The following is a 26,150-nucleotide window of genomic DNA, read 5'->3' as shown; positions in this document are numbered from 1 at the left end:
AAACTAATTCTCTGGTATTCCCATTCTACCCACATACTTGTATCCCTGCTCGAAATTGTATACCAAAAGTTAGATATTTCATTTTTCGCTAGTTCGGGGCCACTGCACTTTTTAATCTTTTGTCCCACAATCTAACTGAGCCCAGACTGAGAGCTTTTCATTATCGAGCCATTTGCTGGATTTTCTCCTTGAGGCAGCAATGGGATGAATTGTTTTGAAGTATTTAATTTAAATTTAAATAATGTTTTTGTATAACTTAACGGAAATAAGTCTTGGTGCTGAGGGGAAGAATGTTTCCCATGTATTGTCATATGGCGTGTGCAATATTGTAGTCACTATAGAGCAACAAAGAGTTCATTCCCTCGACATTGTGTTAACACTCCATTTGAAGCTTGAATGAGACATAACTGTTACCCAATTTGTGTTGAATTGTGCAATTTAGTCAAATACAAAGGAGACAAGATTGAAGCTGTTGAAATTATTTTTAAATAAATGTATTTATAGTCAGCATCAAGTACTTGCATTCATTTAAAGCATTTAATGTAGCATTATGTCCTAAGATGCTTGACAGGAGCATAATCACCCAATAAATAGGATATTAGGACAAGAGACTAAAGGCTTCGTCAAAACACTGAAATTTCAAGGATCCTCTAAAGGAGTAGAAAAAGGTGGATAAATTTAGGGAGAAAGTCTAGAGGTGAATGCCTCAACAGAGGACATCACTACCGATGGCAGTGCAAAAGCGTCATAGAATTTTACAGTACACAAGAAAGAGGAGATGCAAAAGAGATTGAAGTTGATGACAAGTGTTGTTGGAGACTTGGAGGGCAAAGACATGGGAAAGGGTGCAGCCAGTGGACGGATTTGAAAATAAGAAAAAGGGCTCTGATCTTCAGTGTCAGTGAACTGAGCACCATTATAGGTCAGTGAGCACAAGGATGGTTGATGAACAGGACTTGCAGTGAAAATAATCTTTCACCAATTGCTGGGTCCCAAAGGTTAAAACTATGTTATAATTCATTAAATCCAGTCTCCATGCCCTGAATAAAATATCTCAAAAGAACCAACTTAAGCCATGGCCTATCAATCTCTGTAGATGACATCGAGCTGGTCTTCCAAACTTCGAAATCTCAGTGGTCCATTTGTGAGTATGTTCACACTGGCATGTAAGCACAATCTGAATAATTTGTAGACATTTCGGTGAAAGAAGTGATTTTTATTTCTCTTCTCAAATTAATTAAGGTTTGACTTCAGCAGTTATAGAGGAAGTGGTTCGTGTAGAAGTTAATTGGTTGTGGTTCCATTAACTGGATGCATTGCATTCTGTTGTCATAGTGTTTCTGTTTGGTTTTTCTCACAGGAAGTATTTGCGTGATGTGGATCGTCAAGTGCTCGCCAAGCGGGCATTAATTTTCACAGTAAAAGTGCTTGAGGACAACTTGAAGGAACTATCTGGGGTAATTCTGCCTATTATTACACTACTAATTGACGGCCCTTTCATCTGGTGGTTAACATGAGGCTGGCCAGCAATGGGCTCCATGCCTCCTTTCCCCAATCTGCAGAAACATTGGTTGGGAACTTGCCGTAGATGATCGTATTTCTGATCATTTTAAGTCTGTTCAGAGCAGATGTGGTTCTGATGGACTAGAGTTAGCTGTTTTTTAACATTTGTTTGGATTGATGTGCTATCACAAGCCAGCTTCAATTAGATCACAAAGAAAATAATTGTTTCTAGTTGGGTTAGGTACGTTGAAACTGACAACCACGTAATTAAGAATAAAATTATTTAATATCCGGAAAGAGGGTAAAGAGAAGGGGTGTCTTTCTTAGGCTTCAGAAACCTGAGGTAATGGGAGCCTGCAGGTTTAAATAAAGAATATGGATTTGTTGATGGGAAGTAGGATTATTTGCCGTCCGAAGAAGGGGAACAGTGTCAAGGGAAAGTCACGTTGTGGGTTAACCATGTAACAAATGTTTTCCTCCATTGTTCTTGCTGCTTAGATTTCTGAAGACCAGATTCCTAAATCTTCAGGCTCTCCAATGGGGGAGATGACAACAGATGTTTCAAACAAGCCCACTGCTGAGGAGCACAAGGGCGTTGTGACCAAGAAACTCACCAACTCTGATGGGCATTTGAGAAACACAGAGAATGGGGTCAAGGATATCCCAAGAGGCCAGTCACCCCAGGTTATGAACATGGAACAAGGGGATAAAAATGATCCAGTATTGGGTGACATTAGCAAAGCATGCATCGGCACAGAGGAGCCAATGGAACTGGATAGCTCTGTTGAACAGGGAAAATTGGATTTTTCATTCAAACCTCCCAGTGGTTTGGATACAGAGCACAGCAAAACTGTTGGAGTTACTGAGGGGAAGAGTGCTGAGTGTAAACCTACCGAACTGTCTTTGGAAGAGTTGAGCATAAGCTCAAAGCAGCAAGTCTCAACAGCAGTGCCCCATGTTGTGGCCAGTCAGGTGGTCAGGAAAACGAGCAGGAAGAGAAAATTGATAGATGACACAGAATCTGGGAAAACATTGCTGTTGGATGCATACAGGGTCTGGCAGCAAGGTCAGAAAGTTATGACTGTTGACCTGGGAAAGATTGAAAAGATCATGTCGGAGACCTACATGCTGATTAAACAGGTATAGTACCATTTTTATATTTTACATCTTAGTTCTTAAGAGAAATATTTAATCAATCGTTTTGAAATGATGTTCCATTAAACGCTGCACTAAACAGTTCTAACCTCAAAACTGAAATCTACAGATTGTTCCTCGTAAAGTATCCCAGTTTTAAGCTGCTGGCACAAATACACTTGACGGCGAATTCTGCTGTGAATCATTGTAAATAACAGCTCAGTTTATCATGTTGCTTTGCCGTGTGGTTTCGCACTATGGTGGCACAGTGCAAGAATGTATCTGTGTACGTGTAACTTCTTAAACAATCTTCATGTTGCATCAAAATGAAAGAAAGGTGGAGCAGGGAGTCTGGGCTCCTGCTGAGGGTGCCTGATGATGTTGAAGAAGGAGAGTCGTTGATGTACTGACTATTTCCCCCATCAGGCAGAATAGCAGGAGATTTTGCCCTCTGCAGCTAGGATGGCAGGATGACTTTGCTGTGTATTTGTGCAGAAATATTCCAGGAAGTAAGTACATTTCATGTTGGTTTTATGTGAAGAATACATATTCTGGGACATTAGCATATATCAAAACGGACTAATCTCACTGAAAGCAATCTGCCTCTGTGGGGAAAATGCTACTGCTTTGTCGCCTTGAGAGAATTTTAAAACTGTTTTTCCTAAGCTTGTTTATAAACATATTGGCGAGATATTATCGTTGTATAATGTGTATGCTTTCCCTCAGTTTTTCCTAAGTACTCACTATGAAAGTGTAAACCTCAGCTGTTTCGGAACTATTCTGGGGCCACAACATTGCACCATATTTGTGTGAGTGTTACAACTAAGTTTGCAGATGATGTGAAATTAGGAAAGATAGGGGTGGCATGGTGTCTCAGTGGTTAGCACTGCTGCCTTACTGTGCCAAAAACCTGGATTCGCGTATATCCTCGGGTAACTGTCTGTGTGGAGTTTGCATGTTCTTCCTGTGTTTGCATGGGTTTCCTCTGGGTGCTCTGGTTTCCTCCCATAGTCCAAAAGTGTGCAGGTTATGTGGATTGGCCATTTCAAAATATCCTGAGATGTACAGGCTAAAGAGGTTAGCCCTGGGAAATGCAGGTTTACAGGGATAGGGTAGAGAGGTGGGTCTGGGTGACTACTCTTTGGAAGGTCAATGTGGTCAATGTCGAATCTCAATCCTTTATCTCAACGGGGTTGGAGTACAAAGGAGAGGCTTGGTGTGATCTTCACTGGAACATCCCACCTCAAGAAGCCTTGTCAGGCACAGACTTAAGGAAATTGTGGTAAGATCCTTCACTGATTGGAATCATAGCCAGAAACGGACAAGGTGGTTGTGGTTGTGAGAACCTAGCTATTTTTTCAACCCTAGAACATCGCTGCAGGAGTGTCCCAGGCTTTAACCATTTGCAGCTGCTTCATCAATGCCTTTCCTCATCATCAGGTCAAAGGGAGATACTTGCTAATGATTGCATACTTAAAGTGCATTGCAAATTGCCCAGTCTGGCCTATTTGAGATCTACTGGACTGATTCAATCATAAGTGAGAGCTTCAAAGGATTCCTAGCCCTTTTTTCAGATTGGTATCTAATATAAGTGTAAACCATTGGGAGTTTCTATACTCCTTTGTCTTTCATTAGAATGCCAGTCAGGGTTCAAAATACGCAGGCAGCAGGTGAATTTATTCTTGAAACCCCACAAATAGCCTGTGACAAGGAATCTTGTGGTACTTCTGGGCAAGAAGGCCTGGGTTCAAGTCCCAATGCTTCAAAAAGTGTCATAACATTTCTTACCAGGTTGATTTAAAACAAAATCAAAAAAACAATAGCCTATTACAAATCAAAGCAAGGTGTATTTTTATTGGAGGTGTAGTGACCACAGGTGAGACAGCGTTTGTGAGGGAGCTACTTCTCCAGTTACCAATTCTGGCACGCCCATAATTACCCCACCAGCTTCCCGACTCATGGATTTCTTTTCTCCCACTCTTGATGCTCCTTCAGAGACAGAATTTCTAACTAGAGGAACAGTAAGAGGGGTTCGGAGGGAACTTGTGATTGGAGGAGCTAGGGCAGTCATTCTTTTGAGTCTTGCGTCTGCCTTGTAGAAGACTTTTAGTTATGTCATTATCAATGGTGTTTAGGGGAAGCTGAGGAGAAGAAGCTCAAGGGGACAAAAAGAGGAGTATAAAGGTGTCTGGAGACGCAGTAATGATGCTGGGAGCAGGGCTTAGAAAAGCCACCGCTCAGCCTCGTGCCCTGATCCATCGTCTATCTGCACAGACAGTGCGCAGTGGCAGATCCCAGATGAATTTATAGGATTTATATTTGAAGGAAGGTAAGAAATGAAGGATATTTGCAGAAGTACTGGTTCATGACTATTCTTGAGTCTGAATTTGATGCCGTTCATCATCTGATGGTGCTACAGCATTAACTTGCATCTATTCCCCTTGTTCAGCTGCCTGGTTAGCTCAGATGGTTGGATAGCTGGTTTGTAATGCAGAATAATGCCAACAGTCCAGTTGAATTTCCAGCACCAATTGACTTTTTCTAATGAGAGAACAGCCCATGAAACTATTGATCCTCTGTGACAATGACAACTAATCCCTTTGTTGTACAGTAGCACCCTTGAATGTCCATATTCTGAAGTGTATTTCAGCACTCACTTCACACAAATATTATGTAGTGAGAAACTTCAAACTGACTGAGTAAAATCAAAAAGTGCTGGAGATTTGCAGCTTGGAGTTCATGTCTAAAAGGACCCTCAGATGTGGGACTAACTTCCAATGAGCTACTTTGTGTCAAGTAGTTAAACTTTAAATCTGGAAAGGGAGTACAAGATATGTCTTCTAGTAAACTCACTTTGTTTATAAAAGGAATTTATGGGCAACAGAATATTAGGTCTTGGCAGATTTCAAGGTAAAGCATTTAGTTTTGTTTTGTACGTACACCCATGCACACAGATATGCCTCCCCACATAGTTCGGCTTTGTGCCGTCTTATATATCTAATGAAAGAAATCTTTTTTAAAAAAATAACAATACAGAAGGTGATGTTACTACATGACTGACTGCATCAGCTAATAAAGAAGTGAGTGAGAATGGGGGAATAAAAGACCCTGAAAACCAAATACAATAGGCCTTGAGAAAATCTCAAAGAGCCCTCTGAGGGGGAAATATTTGATTCTTGGTGCCAGCTGCTATTTTGAAATTAATTTAGAACTCATTTCCATTCAGGTTCATGACTTTTGTCTCCTGATTTTGTTTGGAATAATCAGGGGATTTCCTCTTGACGACCTATTTTGAGATTTTACCAATTAGGCCAGTAGTTCCCGACTGGGACAAGAGCAAAATACTAAGGATGGAGGAGATCAGAAATAAAACACTGAAAATCCTGGAAATACTCAGCAAGTCTGACGATGCCCGTGAAGAGAGAGAAAATTAATGAGCCAGCCCTATTTTTGTCAGAAATGTTTTTATGCAAGGTTATCAACTTGATATGTACTGTGTATCTCTCCCGTAGATGTTGCCGGACCTGTTGACTTTTTCCCACCTGTTACTGTCTTTATTTCACATTCCCAAATGTGACTTCAGTTTAGTTCTTCAGGAGTTCATTTTTGTAGGTGGAGCCCAGGGGCAGTTTAAATGCCATTTCATGACTAGATTCTGTACATATCAGTCACACTCCAGTTGACGATATTGCAAAGCTACCATATGGAGTAATCCTCGTGCAATTATAAACGTTACTATCCAAATCAGACTGCTGTACATGATGGTTTATATGCCAGATCCATTCTGGCAGTTTATATTCTTAGCACTCCTCCTGAGTTAGCCCTGATTGGTTATACACTACTGATTAATGATGAAAGAGAGATTACTATCTGCTAGGGCGTTTTAATTTTTGACATTTATCTGTGTGGGTTTCCTCCGGGTGCTCCGGTTTCCTCCCACAGTCCAAAGATGTGCAGGTTAGGTGGATTGGCCATGCTAAATTGCCCATAGTATTCAGGGATGTGCAGGCTAGGTGGATTAACCATGGGAAATGTGGGGCCATGGTGATAGGTGGGATGCTCTTTGGAAGGTCATTGCAAACTCAATGGGCTGAATGGCCTCTAATTGCACTGTAGGGATGCTATGATTCAATACTCTGCCCCAGCAACTGTAATCACACCCACACACTCCTCAACCTATACTGGCTAATTCCAGTTTCGTAGGCATCTCTGATTTTAATCACTCTTTTAGCCTCATTGCCTAGGTTTGAACATCTTCCACCTGTACCACCTCTCACTCCACTTTGTTAAAACCTATCCCTCTGCCCAGCTTTTAGTTACATGAGGGCATGAAAACTATGAGCAGATGTAGGCAATTCAGCCTCTAGAGCCTGCTGTCATGTCACCTTCAACTCAACTTTCCTGCCCACGCTCCCTAACCCTTCATTTCTGCCTTAAATCAACTCAATGCCCCAGCATCTCCTGCAGTCTGGCCTAGTGGATTCCATACATTCATGACCCTTTGACAGAAATAATTTCTCCTCATCTCTGTTTTAAATTTGCTACTCTTTGTCTTAAATCTATGATAGCACATTCTAGATTGCCATGAGGGAAAACATACTCTCTACGCCTACTTTGCCCATCCCTTTAGCATTAAATGTATCTCAATTAGGTCATCTCTTATTCTTCTCAACTCCAGAGAGTACAGGCAAAACCTGTTCAATCTCCCTTTGTAACACAAACCCCTCATATCTCTGGAATCAATCTTGTCAGGCTCCTTTGAATTGCCTCCATTATAACTACATCCCTCTTCGAGTAAAGAGACTAAGACTTTGCACAGTACTCCAGGTGGGCCTTACTAATGCCTTGTACAGTTGCGGCAACATTTCCCTACTTTCATACTCTCTCCCGTTAACAATAAATACCATTAATGTTCCTTACTACCTGCATACTAGCTTTTTGTGATTCATGCACAAGGTCTGTGATATCCATCTACACCAAAGCACTCTGAAGTTTCTTTCCATTTAGATATTTTACTTTTTATTCCTTGAACCACAGAATAAGTTTATCTCCTTTTGGTCAAAGGAATAGAAAAACAACCTCACATTTATTCACATTAAACTCCACCTGCCAAATTTTGGTTTATTCACCTAACCTATCCATGTTCCTTTGTAAATTACTAATTTCTTCAATGTTACTTACTTCTCCACCTATTCCAGCATCATCTGCAAATTTGGTGTATATCCCTACATCCAAAACATTAATATAGAATGTAAATAGTTGGATCCCAAGGACTGAACCCTGTGGTACCCCACTAGTTACATTTTGTCAATCAGAAAAGGACTTATTTATCCCGCTCTCTGCTTTCTGTTGGTTAGCCAATCCTCTATCCAAGAAAACATATTAACCCTCACCCTGTTGATCTTACTTTGTATATTGACCTTTTGTGTGGCACTGTATCAAGTGTTTTTTTGCATGTACAGTTATATTACATCTAAAGGGTCCCCATATTTAAATTGCTTGTTACATCTTCAAAGAACTATAGTGAACTAGTCAAATATGATTTGACTTTCATAAAACTATGCTAACTCTGGATGCATTTCAATTTTCCAAATGTCCTGTTATTACTTCCTTAATAATGGATTTCCCAATGTTAAACTAATTGATCTGTATTCTTCTACTTTCTACCTCCCTCTATTTTTGATGAAGGATTTTATGTTAGCATTTTTACAATTCCCTTACCCACATCCAGGGAAATTTGCAATATTATAACCAGTAAATCCACTATCTCTGCTGCAATTTTGTTTAAGACCCTGAGATGTAGACCATCAGACCCTGGGGATTTGTCTGCCCTCAGTCCCAGTAGTTTGCTCAGTACTTTTTTCCCTAGTACTGGTGGTAGTCCTAAGTTCCTCCCTTTCTATAACCTCTGCATTTACCTGTTACTATTGGGATGGTGTTAGAGTCCTCCACTAGTGAGAGCTAAAGCAAAATATTCATTTAGCGACTTTGCCATTTCTGTGTTCCACACTATTCATTCCTCAGTCTCATCTTCCAAGGTGCCAGCATTCATTGTAGCTACCTCTTCTCTTTCATATAATTATAGAAGCTTTCGATATCTGCTTTTATATTTTGTGCTAGTTTTCTTTCATAGTTTACTTTTGCTCCTTTTATGGTTTTTCTAGTGACCTTTTGGTGTCTTTAAAAGTTTCCCAATCTTTCACCTTGCCACTTGCCTTTGTAATATGGTATTCTTTAGTTTTTGTCTTTGTATTATCGTTCATTTCCTTGCTTAGCTATGGATTTTTTTTTTCCTTTCTTAAAACCTTTCTTCCTTTCTGGAAGATATTTAGGTGGCAATTGAGTATCTCCTTTAACAGCTGCCATTGCTCATCAATTTTCCCACATTTCAGTCACTCTGTCCAATCCACTACGGCCAGATTTATTCTAATGCCTATGTAATTACCTTTTGTTTACGACCAGAACACTAGTGTGGGACTCTAATTTCTTGCCTTCCTATTGAATGTGAAATTCTTGTGTGTTATTGTCATTTTTCCTTGGATAATCCTTTACCTAGTATAATATCACCTTATGTGTTTCTATGTGAGAAGTTGTTTGATGACCCTTCTGTGAAACAATTTGGATTTTTGAAGTTAAGGTTTTACTGCTCTGTTTCAATTTGACTCCGGATCAAGACAAACATGTTAAGATTTTGTAGCTTAAGATAGCAGATAAGTGGGAAACTATATGCTATACCTTCACCTGTAAAATTGTCAACCCATTCAGAGTACACTAGTGTGTGGCTCCCCAAAAAAAGATTGAGCTTTGACAGATTCTGTGGTGTGCTGAAGGAATGAAAATGTTCCTGAAAAGTAGGTCATCAAATATTTTTAGGTGCGAATTGAATTAATACCTTTTGTTAACGTGACATAGAGGCTTCAGAGAAAAGGCATGAAGTGAATAGTTCCTTCCCTCAGCCTTAGGTCAGCAGGAAGTAGATTGTGTTCTAATGATTTATCTTGGAATTTCCATGTTAAAAATCTCAGTTAATCCTGTAACATTTGGATTAGCTCTATCATTGGAGTCTGTTCATTGTATTGTCCCTGTTCATTCAATTGTCTTTCAGCTTCCGAGATGCACTGTAAAAGCTTGGACCTTCCTCAACATAGTAGCTGAGCAACATCGGCCATACTCCATTACAATAATTCCCTTTATTTTATGTCTGTCTCTGGTAACATTCACCTGTATTTCTCTAGGATTTGTTTAGTGACCGTTGACTTATAAATTGCAAATCTGGCAGAACTATACCTTATCCTCATAAAATCTCTTGCCCCCACCTGAGGTATAATCTATAGTTGGTTTGAGGGATGGAATACAGAATCCATGCTGAACTGATATGGGTACTTTGTTTCTCATCAATATTCCACATTTATTTCTTGAGTTGAGGCAAAGATGGGAACTAAACAAGGCTAGTTTCTTCTATGGTTTCTGCAACATTTGTAATTTCTGGGGAATGAGCAATTAGATGACATAGAAGGCTTCCCATTTCTATCATGCCTCTGTCTTGCTTAACGTAGAAACAGCCATCCTGCTTTTGTGAGAGGAAACCAAAGTTTGACAAATTCCCTGAAGATCCTCAGACAGCACCTTCCAAACACACGACCACTTTCATCTGGAAGGACAAGGGCAGCAGATATATGGGAACACCACCACCTCAAACTCCCCTCTGAGCCACTCACCAACCTGACTTGGAAATATATCGCCATTCCTTCATTGTCATTGGGTCAAAATCCTGGAATTCCCTCCCTAAGGGCATTGAGAGTCAACCCACAGCAGGTGGACTGCAGTGGTTCAAGAAGGCAGCTCACCACCACCTTCTCAAGGGCAACTAGGGACAGGCAATAAATGCTGGCCAGTCAGCAAAGCCAACATCCCACAAATGAATTTTAAAAGTTGGTAGAACTCCTTAAGGATAGAACAAACAGAGTTAATAAAGGGGAATCAGCAGCTGTGCTGTATTTCAGTTTCCAAAAGGTGCCATCTAAAAGTAAATTGCACAAAATTGGACCTCACAGTATTGGGGCTAATGCATTCACATGGATTGAAGCTTGGTTAACATACAGAAGACAGAGCTCAGAATAATGGTTCTTTGTAAGGTTGGAAGGGTGTAACTAGGGGAGTGCTCCACGATTGGTCCTAGGTCCTCAATTATTTACTATCTATATTAATGACGTGGCAGGCAGTAATGAATCCAAATCTGCTGGCAATATGAAAATATGAGGGAGGGACATGGCTTGATGAAGACACAAAGAACCTGCAATGGGAATATAGATAATTTGAATGAGTGGTCAAAAACCTGGCAGATGAGGTTTAAGGTAGGAAAATGTAAGATCATGCACATTGGTAGGGAGAATCAAATGCCAGACCATAATTCGCATGGAGAGAGACTCCAAAAAATTGTAACGCAAATGGATCTGGATTTCCTGTACATGAAACATAAAAAGTCAGCATGCAGTTGCAGAAAGTAACCAAGAAGGCAAATGGAATTCTGGTCTTTATTGCTAGTTGGTTGGCATTTTAAAATAAGAAAGTTTTGTTACAATTGTATAGTTTGGTGAGATGTACCTGGGGTATAGCATACACTTTCGGACTTTGTATTTAAATAATGATATATCAGTAATGAAGACTGTTCAAAGGAGAATCACTAGGCTGACTCCTGAGGGGAAGTGTTTGATTTATTAAGTACAGGTTATACCTTCATTCATTAGTGTTTAGAAGAAGAGGGATGGTTTTATTGAAGCATAGAAGATTCTGAGGGAACTTGACAGAGTAGATGTTGAGAAAATGTTTCCATGAGTGGGGGCATCGCAAACTAAGGAACATAGATCCAGAATGAGGGGAAACTCATTTAAAACTAAGACGTGAAGGAATTTCCTCTCATGGAAGGTAATGAATAACTGGAATTCTCTTCCTCAGAGAATTGTGGAGGCTAGATCGCTGAAGTTATTTCAAGGAGGTGGGTAGCTTTTTGAAATATCAGGGAATTGAGGTCTTGGAGCTGGAATGAAAGAGGAATTGAGGCCTGAGGCAGATCAGCTGTAATCTTGTTGAACAGCAGGGATAAGTTTGAGTTAAATGCCCTATTCCTGCTCCTATTTCTTATGTTCTTACATTGAAAATGCCCTCTAGACATTTCTTTAAGGTGGCTTGGAGATTTGAGAGTTCCAGTTCAATGGTGCCCCATCAAACAAGCTGCCATCCTCTCCCTCTCTTTTTCTCTCTCTCCTTTCTTGTATTTTACCTAACCCTTTCATTGTTTACTCAAGATGGAAGTAATGCTCCATCTTTCTTCAAACCATAAATTTCATATAAATTTTCCAAGTGTTATTTTAGACAGAGCATTATTGTATGTTTAAAATGGGCTTCAGCCAGCCATATGTCCAGTGAAAGCACTTGTATCTGCAGTGTGAAAACTATGTCATTGCTTTGAATGCATGTTAGTCGAATTTGTCACCTTTTTGAAGAATGATGGCTATTTGATCTAGAAACTCCAAGACGTCACAATGTTTTCTCACAGGAAACAATGAATGTCTACTGTTTTTTCAGACTGGATAAATAGAGACACATTAATTGTATGAGGTAATCCAGCATAGGATGGCTTGAAACAAAAAGTAATTTCTGTCATTTGGTTTAACTTCTTTGTTGTACTTTGCCTTGGAGAACCAGTTGAATGTTATAAGTGCACTCAGGTTTTCCTTTGGTTCACAAGTTATCTTTCCTTCACCATTTTTTAATATTGAGTGGCTTAAATAGATCTCTGTGGAGTAGAAGCCAGCCAGAAATATAACCTTTAAAGGCTGTCTATTTTCAAGTCAATTTAAAGCAGAGTGCAAGGTAAGTATTTGTTTGCTAACTTCAGTTACACTTCTTTTGGTTTTTGTTTAATTATAAATCTTATAAGGGAGGTTGGAATTTGTTATAGCTTCAATTGTGATACTGAGGTATTCTCTGACTCCAGAAAATCACATTGGACCCTTGTGGCAACTTGCATATAAAATAACTAGGTCAAAGATTTAAAAACGAAAACAGAAGTCATGGGCTGTGGGCATCACTAACTAAGACAACATTGTGCATTCCTAACTGACCCTGAAAAGGGGGTGACGAGCTGCTGCCTTGAACATAAAAGATAGTCAGAGGGTTAGATCGGGTGGACAGTGAGAGCCTTTTTTCTTGGATGGCGATGGCTTGCACGAGGGAACATAGCTTTAACTTGAGGGGAGATAGGTATAGGATAGATGTCAGAGGCAGTTTCTTTACTCACACGAGTAAGGGGTGTGAAACACACTGCCTGCAGCAGAAGTAGACTCGCCAACTTTAAGGGTTTTTAAATGGTCACTGGATAAACATATGACAAAAATGGAACAGTGTAGGTTAGTGGGCTTAAGATTGGTTCCACAGGTTGGCCCAACATCAAGTGCCGAAGGGCCTGTACTGCGCTGTAATGTTCTACGCTGTATGAACCACTGTGGTCCATGTGGCATTGTGCTGTTAGGAATGATTGTTAATTGTCTGGGCACCTTTGTTTGAGGGATTAATTAACCACATGTGTAATATGTACAGATGTCTGGCTATAGAAGCCACATGTCTGCTTTAGAGAGTTAAAAGCATAATCCCTTGCTCTGCTGTTCTCCATAATTGTCTGAATTCATCTTACACTCTTTTGTATTTCTGTCTCCACCTGTATTTTCTTATTTTCCTGTTGGGACCAGAAACAAGGAATTGATAAAATACAAAAATACAAATAAAGAATGTCAAAGGTCTGAGTTGTCAACAGATGCTTGATTTTGGTCTTATGTCGTCTTGTGGTTGCACCTTAGATGTCAAACACCGGCTGAGTCTTGAATTATGAGAGTAATAGTAGATGCAGGGATAAATGTGCAATGATGTCTATATATTGGAGAGGGTTGGTGAAGAATGTATAGAGATATGAGTCTTTGGAATTCCCTTCCTTAGAAGTTAAAAATCGCTCAAGACTAGGTTATAGTCCAACAGGTTTATTTAGAAGCACTTGCTTTTGGAGCGCTGCTCCTTCAGGTGGTTATGGAGTATAAGCTCATACGGCACAGAACTTTTAGCAAAAGAATACAGTGTGATGCCACTGAAATGATATATTATTTCATTGGAATCACTATTATTTTGCTATAAATTCTGTCATATGATCTTATACTCCATAACCACCTGATGAAGGAGCAGCGCTCCGAAAGCAAGTGCTTCTAAATAAACCTGTTGGACTATAACCTGGTGTTAGGTGATTTAAACTTTGTACACCCTAGTGCAACACTGGCACCTTCAAGTCATGACTTCCTTAGAAGGCAATGGATGCAGAATCTTTAAATATTTTTAAGACAGAGCTATTGGATCCTTGATTACCAAGGGGATGAAAGATTATTGGGGATATGCAGCAATGTTGAGTTGAGGTTAAAATCAAATCAGCCGTGATCCTATTGTGTAGTGGAGCAGGCTTGAAGGGCTGAGTGGCCTACTCTTGTTCCTTGTTCATGGGCTCAGATGGTAAACTGCTGACTAGGCATGAGAACAAATGGAAGAAGGGAAATTTGTGACTTGTTGATTTTTTTTTTTACCAAATTATCAAAACATTTAATATATGCTGGTATTTACTTTTAAGTAAATACACTGGGGTAATGGAGCATAATGGTCACTGTGTGACGCAAAAATATAGATGTGCTATTTTTGTGACATGATGTATTATATTGGAATTTGGCTAAGTACTGTTGCAATTGGATTTTGATTCAGAAATCTGATTAAAAGAACTATGACCTGTGGGAAGTGATTTTTATTTTGAATGAACCTAACCTCTTACTGGTGAAATAAAAGCAAAATACTGTGGTTACTGGAAATCGGAAGTAAAAACAGAAACTCGGTTTGGGCAGCACCTATGGGGATTAGGGTTAAAATTTCAAGAACAGTTTGACTCTTCTTCAGAACTAGTTGATCTCTGTGCCTGTGCTCTGTTTGAGATGAAGTGGCTTTTTTCCCCCATTTCTGCTCAGTGGAAGGAATTTAATACAACACTGCAATGTACAGGCAAAAAGATTTGATAGCTTTCCAAATACTGTGTAGATATCATTGTAAACATCATACTGTAACATAATTTGTTTGTGCTGTAGTAACCAATGCAATCTTGTGTTTATTTATGTCAGGCGTTCCTTAGCCTCATACCTTTCTTTGACCTAGGTCATTCTTGAGCTTGCAAAGTAGCTACACAGTTTGAGTTAAAGCAACACCTTATAATAAACAGTTGTTAATCCAGAAGCTTTTACTCACTTGAGTAAAGAAACCTGTTTGAATTAAAAGGACACAGATCTGATTGGCATATGATTTAAGCTTTGTGATGAGCTACGTGAAACAATTCAGTGACTCATCTCACCACTACAATAATAATTAATCTGGGTATGTGAGGGACTTTCTTTTTGAAAATAGATTTTGCAATGAAAAATAGAATCATACAGCATGGAAATGGATTCTTTGGTCTAACTAGTCCACACCAACCATATTCTTAAACTAAACTAGTCCTACAGGCCTGTGTTTGGCCCATATCCCTCCAAACCTGTCCTATTCATGTGTTTATCCAAATGTTCCACACATGGACCTCTCTCTATGTAAAAAGGTTGCCCCTCATATCTATAAAAAAGTTCTTCTCACCTTAAAAATATGGTCTTGAGTTTTGAATTCCCCCACCCTTAGGGTAAAGACATTTGCCATTCACCTTATCCATTCCCCTTATGATTTTATAAACCTCAATAAGATCACCCATCAACATCCTATGATCCGGTGAAAAGAGTCCCAGTCTATTTTACAACTCAAGCCCTCCATTCCTAGCACCATTCTGGTAAATCTTTTGTGAACCATCCCCAAATTAATAATATCTTTCCTATAGCAGGGTGACCAGAACTGCAAACACTACTGCAAGTATGGCCTCTCCAGCATCCTGTACAACCTGAACATGATGTCTCAACTCTTATACTCAGATCTGAGCTATGAAGGCAAACATGCTAAACAATGCAATAACTTTTTTCTGATTATAATTGAAGTCTCAAGAACTGTGTGTGAACTTGTATTGTTGAGTGCTGGACAGTAGAGAAACCAGTAGACTTGGGCAGGTAGAGAATGTTTCACTCCTCGTTATCTTGGAATAAACTGGAAATTTTCTGGTCATTGTGATTTGTTACAGTACTAGTACAAAAATATTGTTGTAATTTTAAAATAGATTACCAAGTGTTACTGTTGCCGCCTTATGAGTGTATGTTCCATTCAACAAGGGTGACATTCTACATTTAGGGCTTGTGCATATTTGATGCGAGATTTGAAAATGAACTGCTATGTTTGTATAGATCCCCTGTCAACACAGGTTACGGTGACCACTGCAAACCTGTAGCTCCTCTGCTTGCTGCTGCTGACCAGGTTGGCCATTGTTGTCCAGGTTTTAGCAGGAATTTGGCTATTGGGTCCAGAAAAGTACCTGCCTTTTTAAAAAAAAACGTACCAGTGCATGTGGTGATGATGTTTTCAATGTATATGAATAATGTATGTGTCTAAGTAGGCATACAGCATAGAAACCGAAGTCTAGGTTTTTGACATTTTCCATTTTATTTTGGTGAGATTAAAAAAATCATTGCATTTGTGTCTGTATCTGCAAAAGGTATTTGTCTTAACCATTAGTGGCAGGTACACTCAGTGTTTTATTTAATAAATCCCAACCCCAATTTTCTGTAGGTCTTCAAGAGTAAATTACACCCTTGAACATCTTTGCGTTTTTCAAGGAATCGGAGATTCCCTACAGTGTGGAAACAGAGCATTCAGCCCATTGAGTCTGCACTGACCCTCCAAAGAGTATCTCATCCAGACCCTACCCTGCATTTCCCACAGTTAACCCAGTGAGCCTGCATATCCTTGGACACGAGAGGTCATTTAGCACCGACAATCTACCTCACCTGCACATCTTTGCACCATGGGAGTACACTAGAGCACCCGGAGGAAACCCATGTAGATATGGGGAGAATGCGTAGCCTCCATACAGACAGTTACCCCAGGGTGGCATCAAAGCTGGGACCCTGGCGCTGTGAGCCACCATGCTGCCCAGTTTTTGGCAAACCTCACCATAAATGCATAATATGCAGAGTGAAAAATTATACAACTATAAATCAAAGTTTAAGATTAAAGGAATTCTGATTTCAGAACCATCTAAATAAATACATATTCTTTAGCAGTTTCCTGCTGCAATCTTGCATGTAGGTCGAAGCAAAGGTGTTCAACAACCTAGGCAAGTGGCCAAGTTTTGTTACATGACATGACATTAGATAAACCTATTTTAAACCTATTACGCAATCGCATCTGGATAAAGAAATAGTAGAACAGGTTTCATTAATTTCTTGATCGGAATCCACCAGGGCAGGTTATAACTCATTTACTTCTGGCAGAGCACGTGATTCCCATGGAACCACAACAAAATAAAGACTGACTTGTTAATTTGTAAACAGCGTGTGAAACTGTTCAAATCTCGCATCAAATACGGTCACAATGAAATCCATTTATTGTTGCATCTTTGATACAAGTAGACACACAGTATCTCAGATTCTGTGTCTGTCTCTCCTTTAAATCCGCTGTCATTAGAAAATCAAGCTTTTATTCCAGCATCCTTGTAAATTACCATCCCACCTCCAACCTTCCTTTCCCTTCTGAAGTCCTTCAACATGTTGTCTTCCAAGTTTGTTCCCATCTTTCCCAAACCTTTGTTTACATCCGTTCAGTCAGGTTCTGTCCCAGTTCCAGGAACATCTCAATGGCCATGTCACAAATGATATCCCCAGGACCTGGGTACAACTGTCCTGCTTTTCTTCAGCATGGTGCTGTGGGATCTTTTACATCCACCTGAGAAGCAAAATGGAGCGTCAGTTTAATGTCTCATCAGAAGAACGACATCTCCAACACTGCAGCACTCACTCAGTATTGCACTGGAGAGTCCGTATTGATTTTTGTACTTGAAGGGACTTGGTAACTCAAAAGTTGAGCAGGCAGCAAACTGAGCTACACAATCATAACATTAAGTAATACTTGTAATCCTCACTCCACAAATTGTGGTGTTAAGCACAAGAAGTTTATAGGCCTCTAGTCTAAGTACAATGCTCCTGATGCTTCATTATAATTTGAAGAGTGTGCTGTAAATGAAATTCTTCTCCTCCCACCACCAACATCTCCTAGCAAACATCAGATGCCAACTTGTTTACCATTTTAACCTATTATTCCCTTTATTTATCTTGTGTCTATTTTAGCTATCTCATTTTACAATGTGAAGACAAAAAGTAGTCAGCAGGCTTGCATCCTGCACTTTCAGCAGAAACTAAACAGTGTAGTCAGCTAAATTGTGTCCTGACACGTTAAACCCTAAAAGATGTTGAAAAATTAATAAATTTAACCATTTCATTGTTTACAGCTACATTACAAACCCACAAGTCACTTACACAATGTAAGAAAACAAGAACTTTAACCATATGTGATTACTTCAAATTCTGACATACGTGTATCTGTCTTGGAGGCATGTGAACAAAATATGATATTTATTTGCACAGAATGCCTAATAGGAGCAGAATTTAGGGAAGAGACTACAGCTGACATTATAGTTTTTTAAGAAAAGGGAAATGTGGGTGGCAAGGATCAGTTGGATAAAGCATAGTCTTCAAACAAGCAGAAGCTCCTGGGAAAAGCTCCTGTGATGCTGTTGGTTGTGGATGAAACAGATAGTTCAGAGTCTAAAAGAGGTAGAGGCAGGGAGGGTGTAGAATAAGAGGTGCCCAGAAAGGGTTTCAGACCAAATGTGAAGTAAGACCATGGAGAAATTTGAAGCCCAGATCTTGAAGTTATGTTGTATTGGGAAGGTTAGGCACCAATAGATGGGAGAAGGCACAAGATGCAAAATTCTAGGTTACCTGTCCTCGAAGTCTGTGACAAGCAAATCTAATGGGGATTCTGAATGTTTATTTTATTTTAAGCTTTCCTGTTCACAGCTGGGATATTTGCAAGGATGATCAATCTCGACCACATAATCAAAACTAAACTTTATTTACCACTGATACTATACTTTGATGCAATCTGTATAAAAAGTTCTTGAACCTGAATTGAATGGTTTGAATCAGTTTCTTGTTATTACCATTTAGGAATGTGCACTGGTCCTCAAGATGCACTGTCTCTGGGGTCATCACACAAGTTAACCATCTAATCCAAGTACATAAACTTCCCTATTTTTCTGTCTAACAGACTCAGGTTAATGTCAGAAGTTGATTAGATTTCTGTACTTAACCAAGAATTAATCTAGATTACAAATAAATAAATTCTGACCACAGATAAACACTACTCACAATGAGATCCAGTAATTTGTTTTTATTCCTTGGTCCAGCACCTTGGATTTAAAGCAGCCTGTTTTCCGTTTTAAGATTCGTGGTGCTGGAAGAGCACAGCAGTTCAGGCAGCATCCAACGAGCAGCGAAATCAACGTTTCGGGCAAAAGCCCTTCATCAGGAATAAAGGCAGTGAGCCTGAAGGGTGGAGAGATAAGCTAGAGGAGGGTGGGGGTGGGGAGAGAGTAGCATAGAGTACAATGGGTGAGTGGGGGAGGGGATGAAGGTGATAGGTCAGGGAGGAGGGGGTGGAGTGGATAGGTGGAAAAGGAGATAGGCAGGTAGGACAAGTCCGGACAAGTCAAGGAGACAGTTACTGAGCTGGAAGTTTGGAACTAGGGTGAGGTAGGGGAAGGGGAAATGAGGAAACTGTTGAAGTCCACATTGATGCCCTGGGGTTGAAGTGTTCCGAGACGGAAGATGAGGCGTTCTTCCTCCAGGCGTCTGGTGGTGAGGGAGCGGCGGTGAAGGAGGCCCAGGACCTCCATGTCCTCGGCAGAGTGGGAGGGGGAGTTGAAATGTTGGGCCATGGGGCGGTTTGGTTGATTGGTGCGGGTGTCTCGGAGATGTTCCCTAAAGCGCTCTGCTAGGAGGCGCCCAGTCTCCCCAATGTAGAGGAGACCGCATCGGGAGCAACAGATACAATAAATGATATTAGTGGATGTGCAGGTGAAACTTTGATGGATGTGGAAGGCTCCTTTAGGGCCTTGGATAGAGGTGAGGGAGGAGGTGTGGGCACAGGTTTTACAGTTCCTGCGGTGGCAGGGGAAAGTGCCAGAATGGGAGGGTGGGTCGTAGGGGGGTGTGGACCTGACCAGGTAGTCATGGAGGGAACGGTCTTTGCGGAAGGCGGAAAGGGGTGGGGAGGGAAATATATCCCTGGTGGTGGGTCTTTTTGGAGGTGGCGGAAATGTCGGCAGATGATTTGGTTGATGCGATCTCCTTGACTTGTCCGGACTTGTCCTACCTGCCTGTCTTCTTTTCCACCTATCCACTCCACCCTCTCCTCCTTGACCTATCACCTTCATCTCCTCCCCCACTCACCCATTGTACTCTCTGCTACTTTCTCCCCACCCCCACCCTCCTCTAGCTTATCTCTCCACGCTTCAGGCTCACTGCCTTTATTCCTGATGAAGGGCTTTTGCCCGAGAAGTCGATTTCGCTGCTCGTTGGATGCTGCCTCAACTGCTGTGCTCTTCCAGCACCACTAATCCAGAATCTGGTTTCCAGTATCTGCAGTCATTGTTTTTACCTTGTTTTCCGTTTTAGCCCATCATCAAAAAAGTAAAAGGTGTAGTCTTTACATTAAGACCTTGTGTGCTTTTGACAACTGCAAAATACAAAAGCTAAAAATTAACCTTAGCACATTAACCTAATTGAGGTAGTGTCTCAGGGATAAGCCCTCTTTTAAGTAAAGAAAATAGCCAACTAATTAGCCCGTTTTTGAAAGTATACTGTAGGAAGTTTTTTTTAAACACGCAGTAAGTATACCAGTGTGAATTTGACAATTGGAGGCATCCTGCTGCATTGTGACTCAGCAAGCTCAGCAGAGTGTCCTGTTAACTTCCTCAATAGTCCTGCATCGGTATGTATCAGTATCTGAATGAGATTATGGCGTTCTCTCATGCTGAGGACTCCTCCTTAGCAGTTGCTGTTATCAGACTGAAGACCCTTGGAATTACCAAAAGCAAACAAGGATGTTTTCTTTATAAGAATTGTCCATTTGCCTCAATAAGCCCATACATTCATCATCATTTTCTTGTCTTAATCTCACCTCCTTGTCATAACCCACAATCTTTTCTTTAGAAATATATTCCCTGCTTCGTTACCCTTTTCTAATAATCTACTGCACACCTCTGTGTTTCGGGGAAAAATATACATCTGCATAACTCGTCATTTGTGTCCTTTTGTGTTAGTTTGAATCTGTTTTGTTATGTGCCATAATAAGTTGTTTCATTTCATCCAGAACAACAGAACCAAAGGCTACAGTCACATTTGCGAGCATGGTAACTACCTAATTGATGCCAACAGTTACACTAAGCAAATGGTAAATCCATGGAACAGGCTCCTTGGGGAGACAGTGGAAGCAGGAAAATACTAATCAATTCAAAAGCAACTTAGGTACACTTCTTCCAAAAATAACATTTTGAGGTACAATACATAACTAATTTGTGACATAATTAAGAGTGTAGTGTATTTGGGTGGAACAGGTAACCTGTTACCCAAAACTCTTCACCAATGGAGCTTATCTGGCCTTATGTCTGGCTCTTGTGCAGATATTTTTAATCAACCTGTTCACATATGTTATGATACACTTCTGGAGCAAGTGGGAAGTTGGACCTGCTGTTCCAGAGGTTAGGGATATTATCACTGCACGACAAAAGCCCTCCTGACTATTGTGGTCTAATTGATAGAGATGAATGCTGTGATTGGTCAACAAGCCTTTAATCATTGCATCATGTGACTATCAGGATGTGAGGTGGTGAAGGGGAGAGATGTAGTTTTCTGACTAGCAATTCCTACAAGAAGAATGATTAATTCATCTGTTTTTTAGGAGCTATTAATTGAGTATTTTTTTCCTGACATTTGTCATTGTCTAAGAGAAAGATCGGTTAATTGCAAAGCATCAGATCTATTTGGATGAATGCTGTATACCCTACTTTTTAGGATCATCTTTCACTGATCCACGTGATGAAATGCAACAACTGAGTTTTAGTCCACCTTCTCTTCACTCCTACCTACATGCCTAGCTCCTTACTATTATTCTTCATAGTTGTTCCCTTTTAACTGATGACAGGTGACAGTGAGCAAGAAGTACTGGTGCGAGAGGAATGACCTGATGGTGGAGTAAAAATTCACAATGGTTCCGGGAATGAGGCATTTCAGTTCGGTGGAATTATTGAAGAAGCTGGGGCTGTTCCTCATGAAGAGAGTTGAAATACAGCATACCCAAGGGAGAATCAGTGGATGTGGTGTTTTTGGATTTTTTGAAGGCTTTTGATTAAAAGAGATTGCTATTCTCTGATTTTTGATAAAATTAGAACATATGGAATTGAGCAGTTTGAATGGAGAATTGGTTAATAGGCAGAAAATAGAGGAGGGATAAACTGATCAGTCACCGGATGGCAGAAGTAGATTACCACCAGGGTCAGTATTAGGTCCACAGCTGTTCACAATCCATGAAAGTGATTGAGATGTGGGGACCAACTGTAATATTTCCAAATCTGCTGATAGTATCAAACTGGATGTAAATGTTAAGTCGAGTGGATGATCCAAGGGGGCTCAAAGAGGACTTGGACAGGCTAAGTGAATTGGATAGGATATGGCGAATGGATTATAAGGTGAATAAGTGTCAAATTGGTTACTTTGGTAAAACCAAGGTAGAATATTTCTTAAATGTTTGAGAGGTTGGGAAGTGTGGTTGTCGAAAGGGGCCTGGATATCCTTGTTCATGAGTCACTAAAAGCGAATGCAGCAAGCATTTGGGAAGGCAGACAATATATTGGTCGTCTTCATAATGGGATTTGAGTACAGGAGTAAAAATGCCTTTCTGGAGTTGTAAGGAGCCTTGGTGAGACCTCACCTGGAGTTTTGTGTGTAGTTTCAGTCTCCTTTCCTGATGGAAGGTATACTTGCCAGAGAAGGAGAGCAACAGAGGTTCGCCAGATTAATCCCTGCGATGTCTTGTGAGAACAGATTAAGAAAGCTATGTTAGTATTCTTTAGATTTTTAAAAAATGAAGTCTCAGTAAAACTTTAAAAATTCTTAATGAGCAAGGCAAGTTGGATATAGGCAAATCAGAAGTTGCTGGAAAAGCTCAGCAGATCTGGCAGCATCTGCGAAGAGACGAAGGGTCACTGGACCTGAAACGTTAACTTTAATTTCTTCTCACAGATGCTGCCAGCCCTGCTGAGCTTTTCCAGCAATTGCAGTTTTTTTTTGTTTCCATTTGTTTTCTACCTGTTGTTTAACCTAAAATGGTGCTCAGGTTAACCTTTTCTAATGCATTCATATCTAAAACATCTCGACAAATTCCCCTGCTCATTTGTCCTCAATCAAGACCTTGAATCCATCTCGTGATACTGCTTTGCATTGTGTCCAGAGTTTGGAGGACTCTGTAGTACCATAATACTTGAACTGAATGCAGTATTTAAAGTGTAGGCTAGCCAGAATACCATATGGTTTCAGCATGACTTATACTTCACTGCTTTAACAATGTACTTCAGCAATCTGTTCAGTATTGCTGTTCTGTAGTGACTGGGCTTGATTAGTGCTGAGTCTGCTATCATTTTCAGATTTTTTGCAGCTTTTACCAAGCTAGTTCAACATCATTTACTAAATGTGTTTTTTTTACCTCAGTGTGGCTTTTGTGTTGTGTTTCATCTATTGCAAACATTGACCACATGTTTCTGTAAATTGTTATTTGTATCGTTGGGTTCTACTCAGTCCTCTGTCAAATTGAATGCATTTTGCAAATCTGACCAACATACTTTGCATTTATTGAATATTTTTGTGGAGGATAGCCCAAGATATTGCATTCCATCCATTTTCCTGTCTGCCTCCGAAATTTAGACAATAGGTACAGATCTGTGGAAGACGTTGACAGCCTTTGAAATATAGAAGCTAAATCTTTTCTTTAAATTCCAAGCACAAACTATAAGAAAACAACTACTCAAGATTGTATGACAAAGAAAAAAACATTTTAAAAGTGACATTGAGAAACGTAAGTGTCAGTATTTTGTCCATTTGATCAGAGCTGAAAAGCTACAAAAATCTTTTCTAGAGGGTAAAGTGGAGGGTAGCAGAATGTTTGGAAGGTAGATGTCACAGAGAGTTGGCAGAAGAGTTGCAATGGATGGCGCAATACGGGTGGATGTGAGAGCAGAACTACCAGCGGGATTAGCTGTCCACTAATCCTTACTAATTTATAGATTTTACTTCCCATACCTTTTTCTAAAACTTGAAAAGTACCTCTCAAAATGGAATTTCGCTAGGCTTTCTAGGAATCTAGCTCTACTATATCATGGGATTTCCAATATCTACTCAATTTTGATTGCTCAAAAAAGATCAAGGTCACTGGTGAGAAACAGCCACCCCTTTTGAAACCATGCTGCAACCTACAAAGTTGTCTTGCAGATGCTCCACAAGTTTATTGCTAACTAATTATTTTAGTTTGCTGCTTACTGATGAATGGGTCTGCTTTTGATTTGCTGTCTGTACCATGTTGGCTTGTTTCCAATCCATTGGGTCACCCAGTATTTATTAACTCCCTTGAGTGACGAGCAGAATTTCATTGATTTTCAACTATGTTCTCATTTAGTTCCCTTCGATACACAGTGGCTGTGTGTAGCTTCAGGCAATAGGGCCCACCTAGAAGATCTATTGAAGATCCAACAGGTTTGATTGGAGACCCTGCTGTGCTGGGGGGCACGTCACATGTGAATAATTCGAGGAAGTAATTTAGAATCTTTACCATTTTTTGGACTTGTGTTTAGTACAATAAGAATTAAATGAAAACTGTCATTGTATTCAAACTTACAGTTGATTTGCAAGCTCTTATGGGACACTAACAGGGCTGTTTGAGCTGGTTGGGGAGTTTAGAATTGGGGGTGGAAACCTAAAGGTTAAAATCAGGCTTTATGGATTGAAATTAGGACGCATTTTACAAACCAAGATGTTTGGGATTCTACCACAAATGACAGTTAAAACTTGGTCTGGTAATTTTAAACCTGAAATCTTTGAATTTTTGTTAACTCAAATTATGAAGATTGAGGGGGCAAAGTGGAGTTAGATTGAAGATTAATCAGGATTGTATGGAATGGGCTCAAAGGGATAAATGACCTACTCTTGCTTCTAGGTTCTTTTCATTTTTTTGAGCCTAGTTGTGGTCTTAATGAACTGAAACCTTCCCTGTGATAAATCTCACGGGACCACAGGCAGAAGCAGAAGTAGGTTATTGAGCTCATCAAGTCTGCTTCTTCATTCAGTGTGATCACGGCTGACCTGAGAATCCTCAACTGCACTTCACTCCCTATTCCCCATAGCCCTGATTCCCTTACTGATTAAAAATTTGTCTTTCTCAATGAATGTGCTTAACAATCCAGCCTCTCAGGTCTCTGTGGTAAAGAATCCCACTGATTCACTCCCCTCTGAGAGAAGAAATCCCTCCTCAGCTCTGCCATTATAATTCTGGGAAACTGTCTGACCCTTGGCACTTGGTTTCTGCCAAGGTGCTAATTTCTTGTTCGCTGTCATTTCTTTGTTGCTTGTCCTCTTCCTAGTGGTTTCCTTTGCCTTTCTGTATAGAGTTTGTGTAGGTTAAGCTTGTTTGTGTGCTTTCTTTTGCTTTATTCATCTATTTCAGGTTACATCTCTTTCATTTGTCTGCTCATGCTTGCTGTTTATGTTGCATTTTGTATTGAGTAAAATGGATTGTATCGAGAAGGAAGAGAAGAGGCCTGCATTTTCAAGATTTCAAGTTGTATTAAAACACCTGACAACTCAGGAAGTACAATGGGGGTTTTGTATAACCAGTCTGCTGTGTGTGTCTTGGATGTTCAGTAAGACTATTAATGTTTCAAGTTGTGATGTTGAGTGTTGTTTTTCTTTTGTTCATGAGATGTGTGGGTCTCACTGGCTAGGTTTATTACCATGTCAGGTTTTAAAACGGGGTCTTGTTGAAACTGAGTTGGTATGAATCAGTTTGTATTAACTAAGTTAATAAGAGTTTAGGCTGCAAATTCAGGTGAGAGAATTGGAAGGGGACTGTGGTTCTGGAGTTGGTTCAATCAGAGACACCAAAGGACAGGAGTTGTAGCAGATTGGAAAAGTTTAATAAAGTACCTTGAGTCCAGTCTAATTCTGTTTTTCTGGAAACAATAGTTTGAGCATCACGACAGGACTGACTGCCAAGGTTTCCTGACTGCAAAACTGGCAGGTGTCAGATGCTGTAGTGGGTTCCTTGAAGAATATTGGAAGGAAGTGCAAAGTAATGCACACACATTTAATGACTATAACTATTGTTTCATCAGCTAATGGAGTGTTTAATCTGATAAGTGACCG

General features: G+C 40.1%; 1 protein-coding gene across 5 annotated transcripts in view; it reads left to right on the top strand.

Annotated features, from left to right (window-relative positions):
• The window catches only part of cabin1 (calcineurin binding protein 1), a 477,539-nt gene that overhangs the window by 343,638 nt on the left and 107,751 nt on the right, over nucleotides 1-26,150 (top strand). For all 5 annotated transcript variants that reach the window (XM_072587055.1, XM_072587057.1, XM_072587054.1 and 2 more), the window contains 2 exons: nucleotides 1,361-1,457; nucleotides 2,002-2,643. In XM_072587055.1, coding sequence (XP_072443156.1) covers nucleotides 1,361-1,457; nucleotides 2,002-2,643 — 739 coding nt within the window. The remainder of the gene's footprint in view (nucleotides 1-1,360; nucleotides 1,458-2,001; nucleotides 2,644-26,150) is intronic.

The sequence above is a fragment of the Chiloscyllium punctatum genome, chromosome 17, assembly GCF_047496795.1.
Source record: "Chiloscyllium punctatum isolate Juve2018m chromosome 17, sChiPun1.3, whole genome shotgun sequence".
Lineage (NCBI taxonomy): Eukaryota > Metazoa > Chordata > Chondrichthyes > Orectolobiformes > Hemiscylliidae > Chiloscyllium > Chiloscyllium punctatum.
Note: the sequence above shows the minus strand (reverse complement) of the source record. Positions and strands in the feature narration are given on the sequence as shown.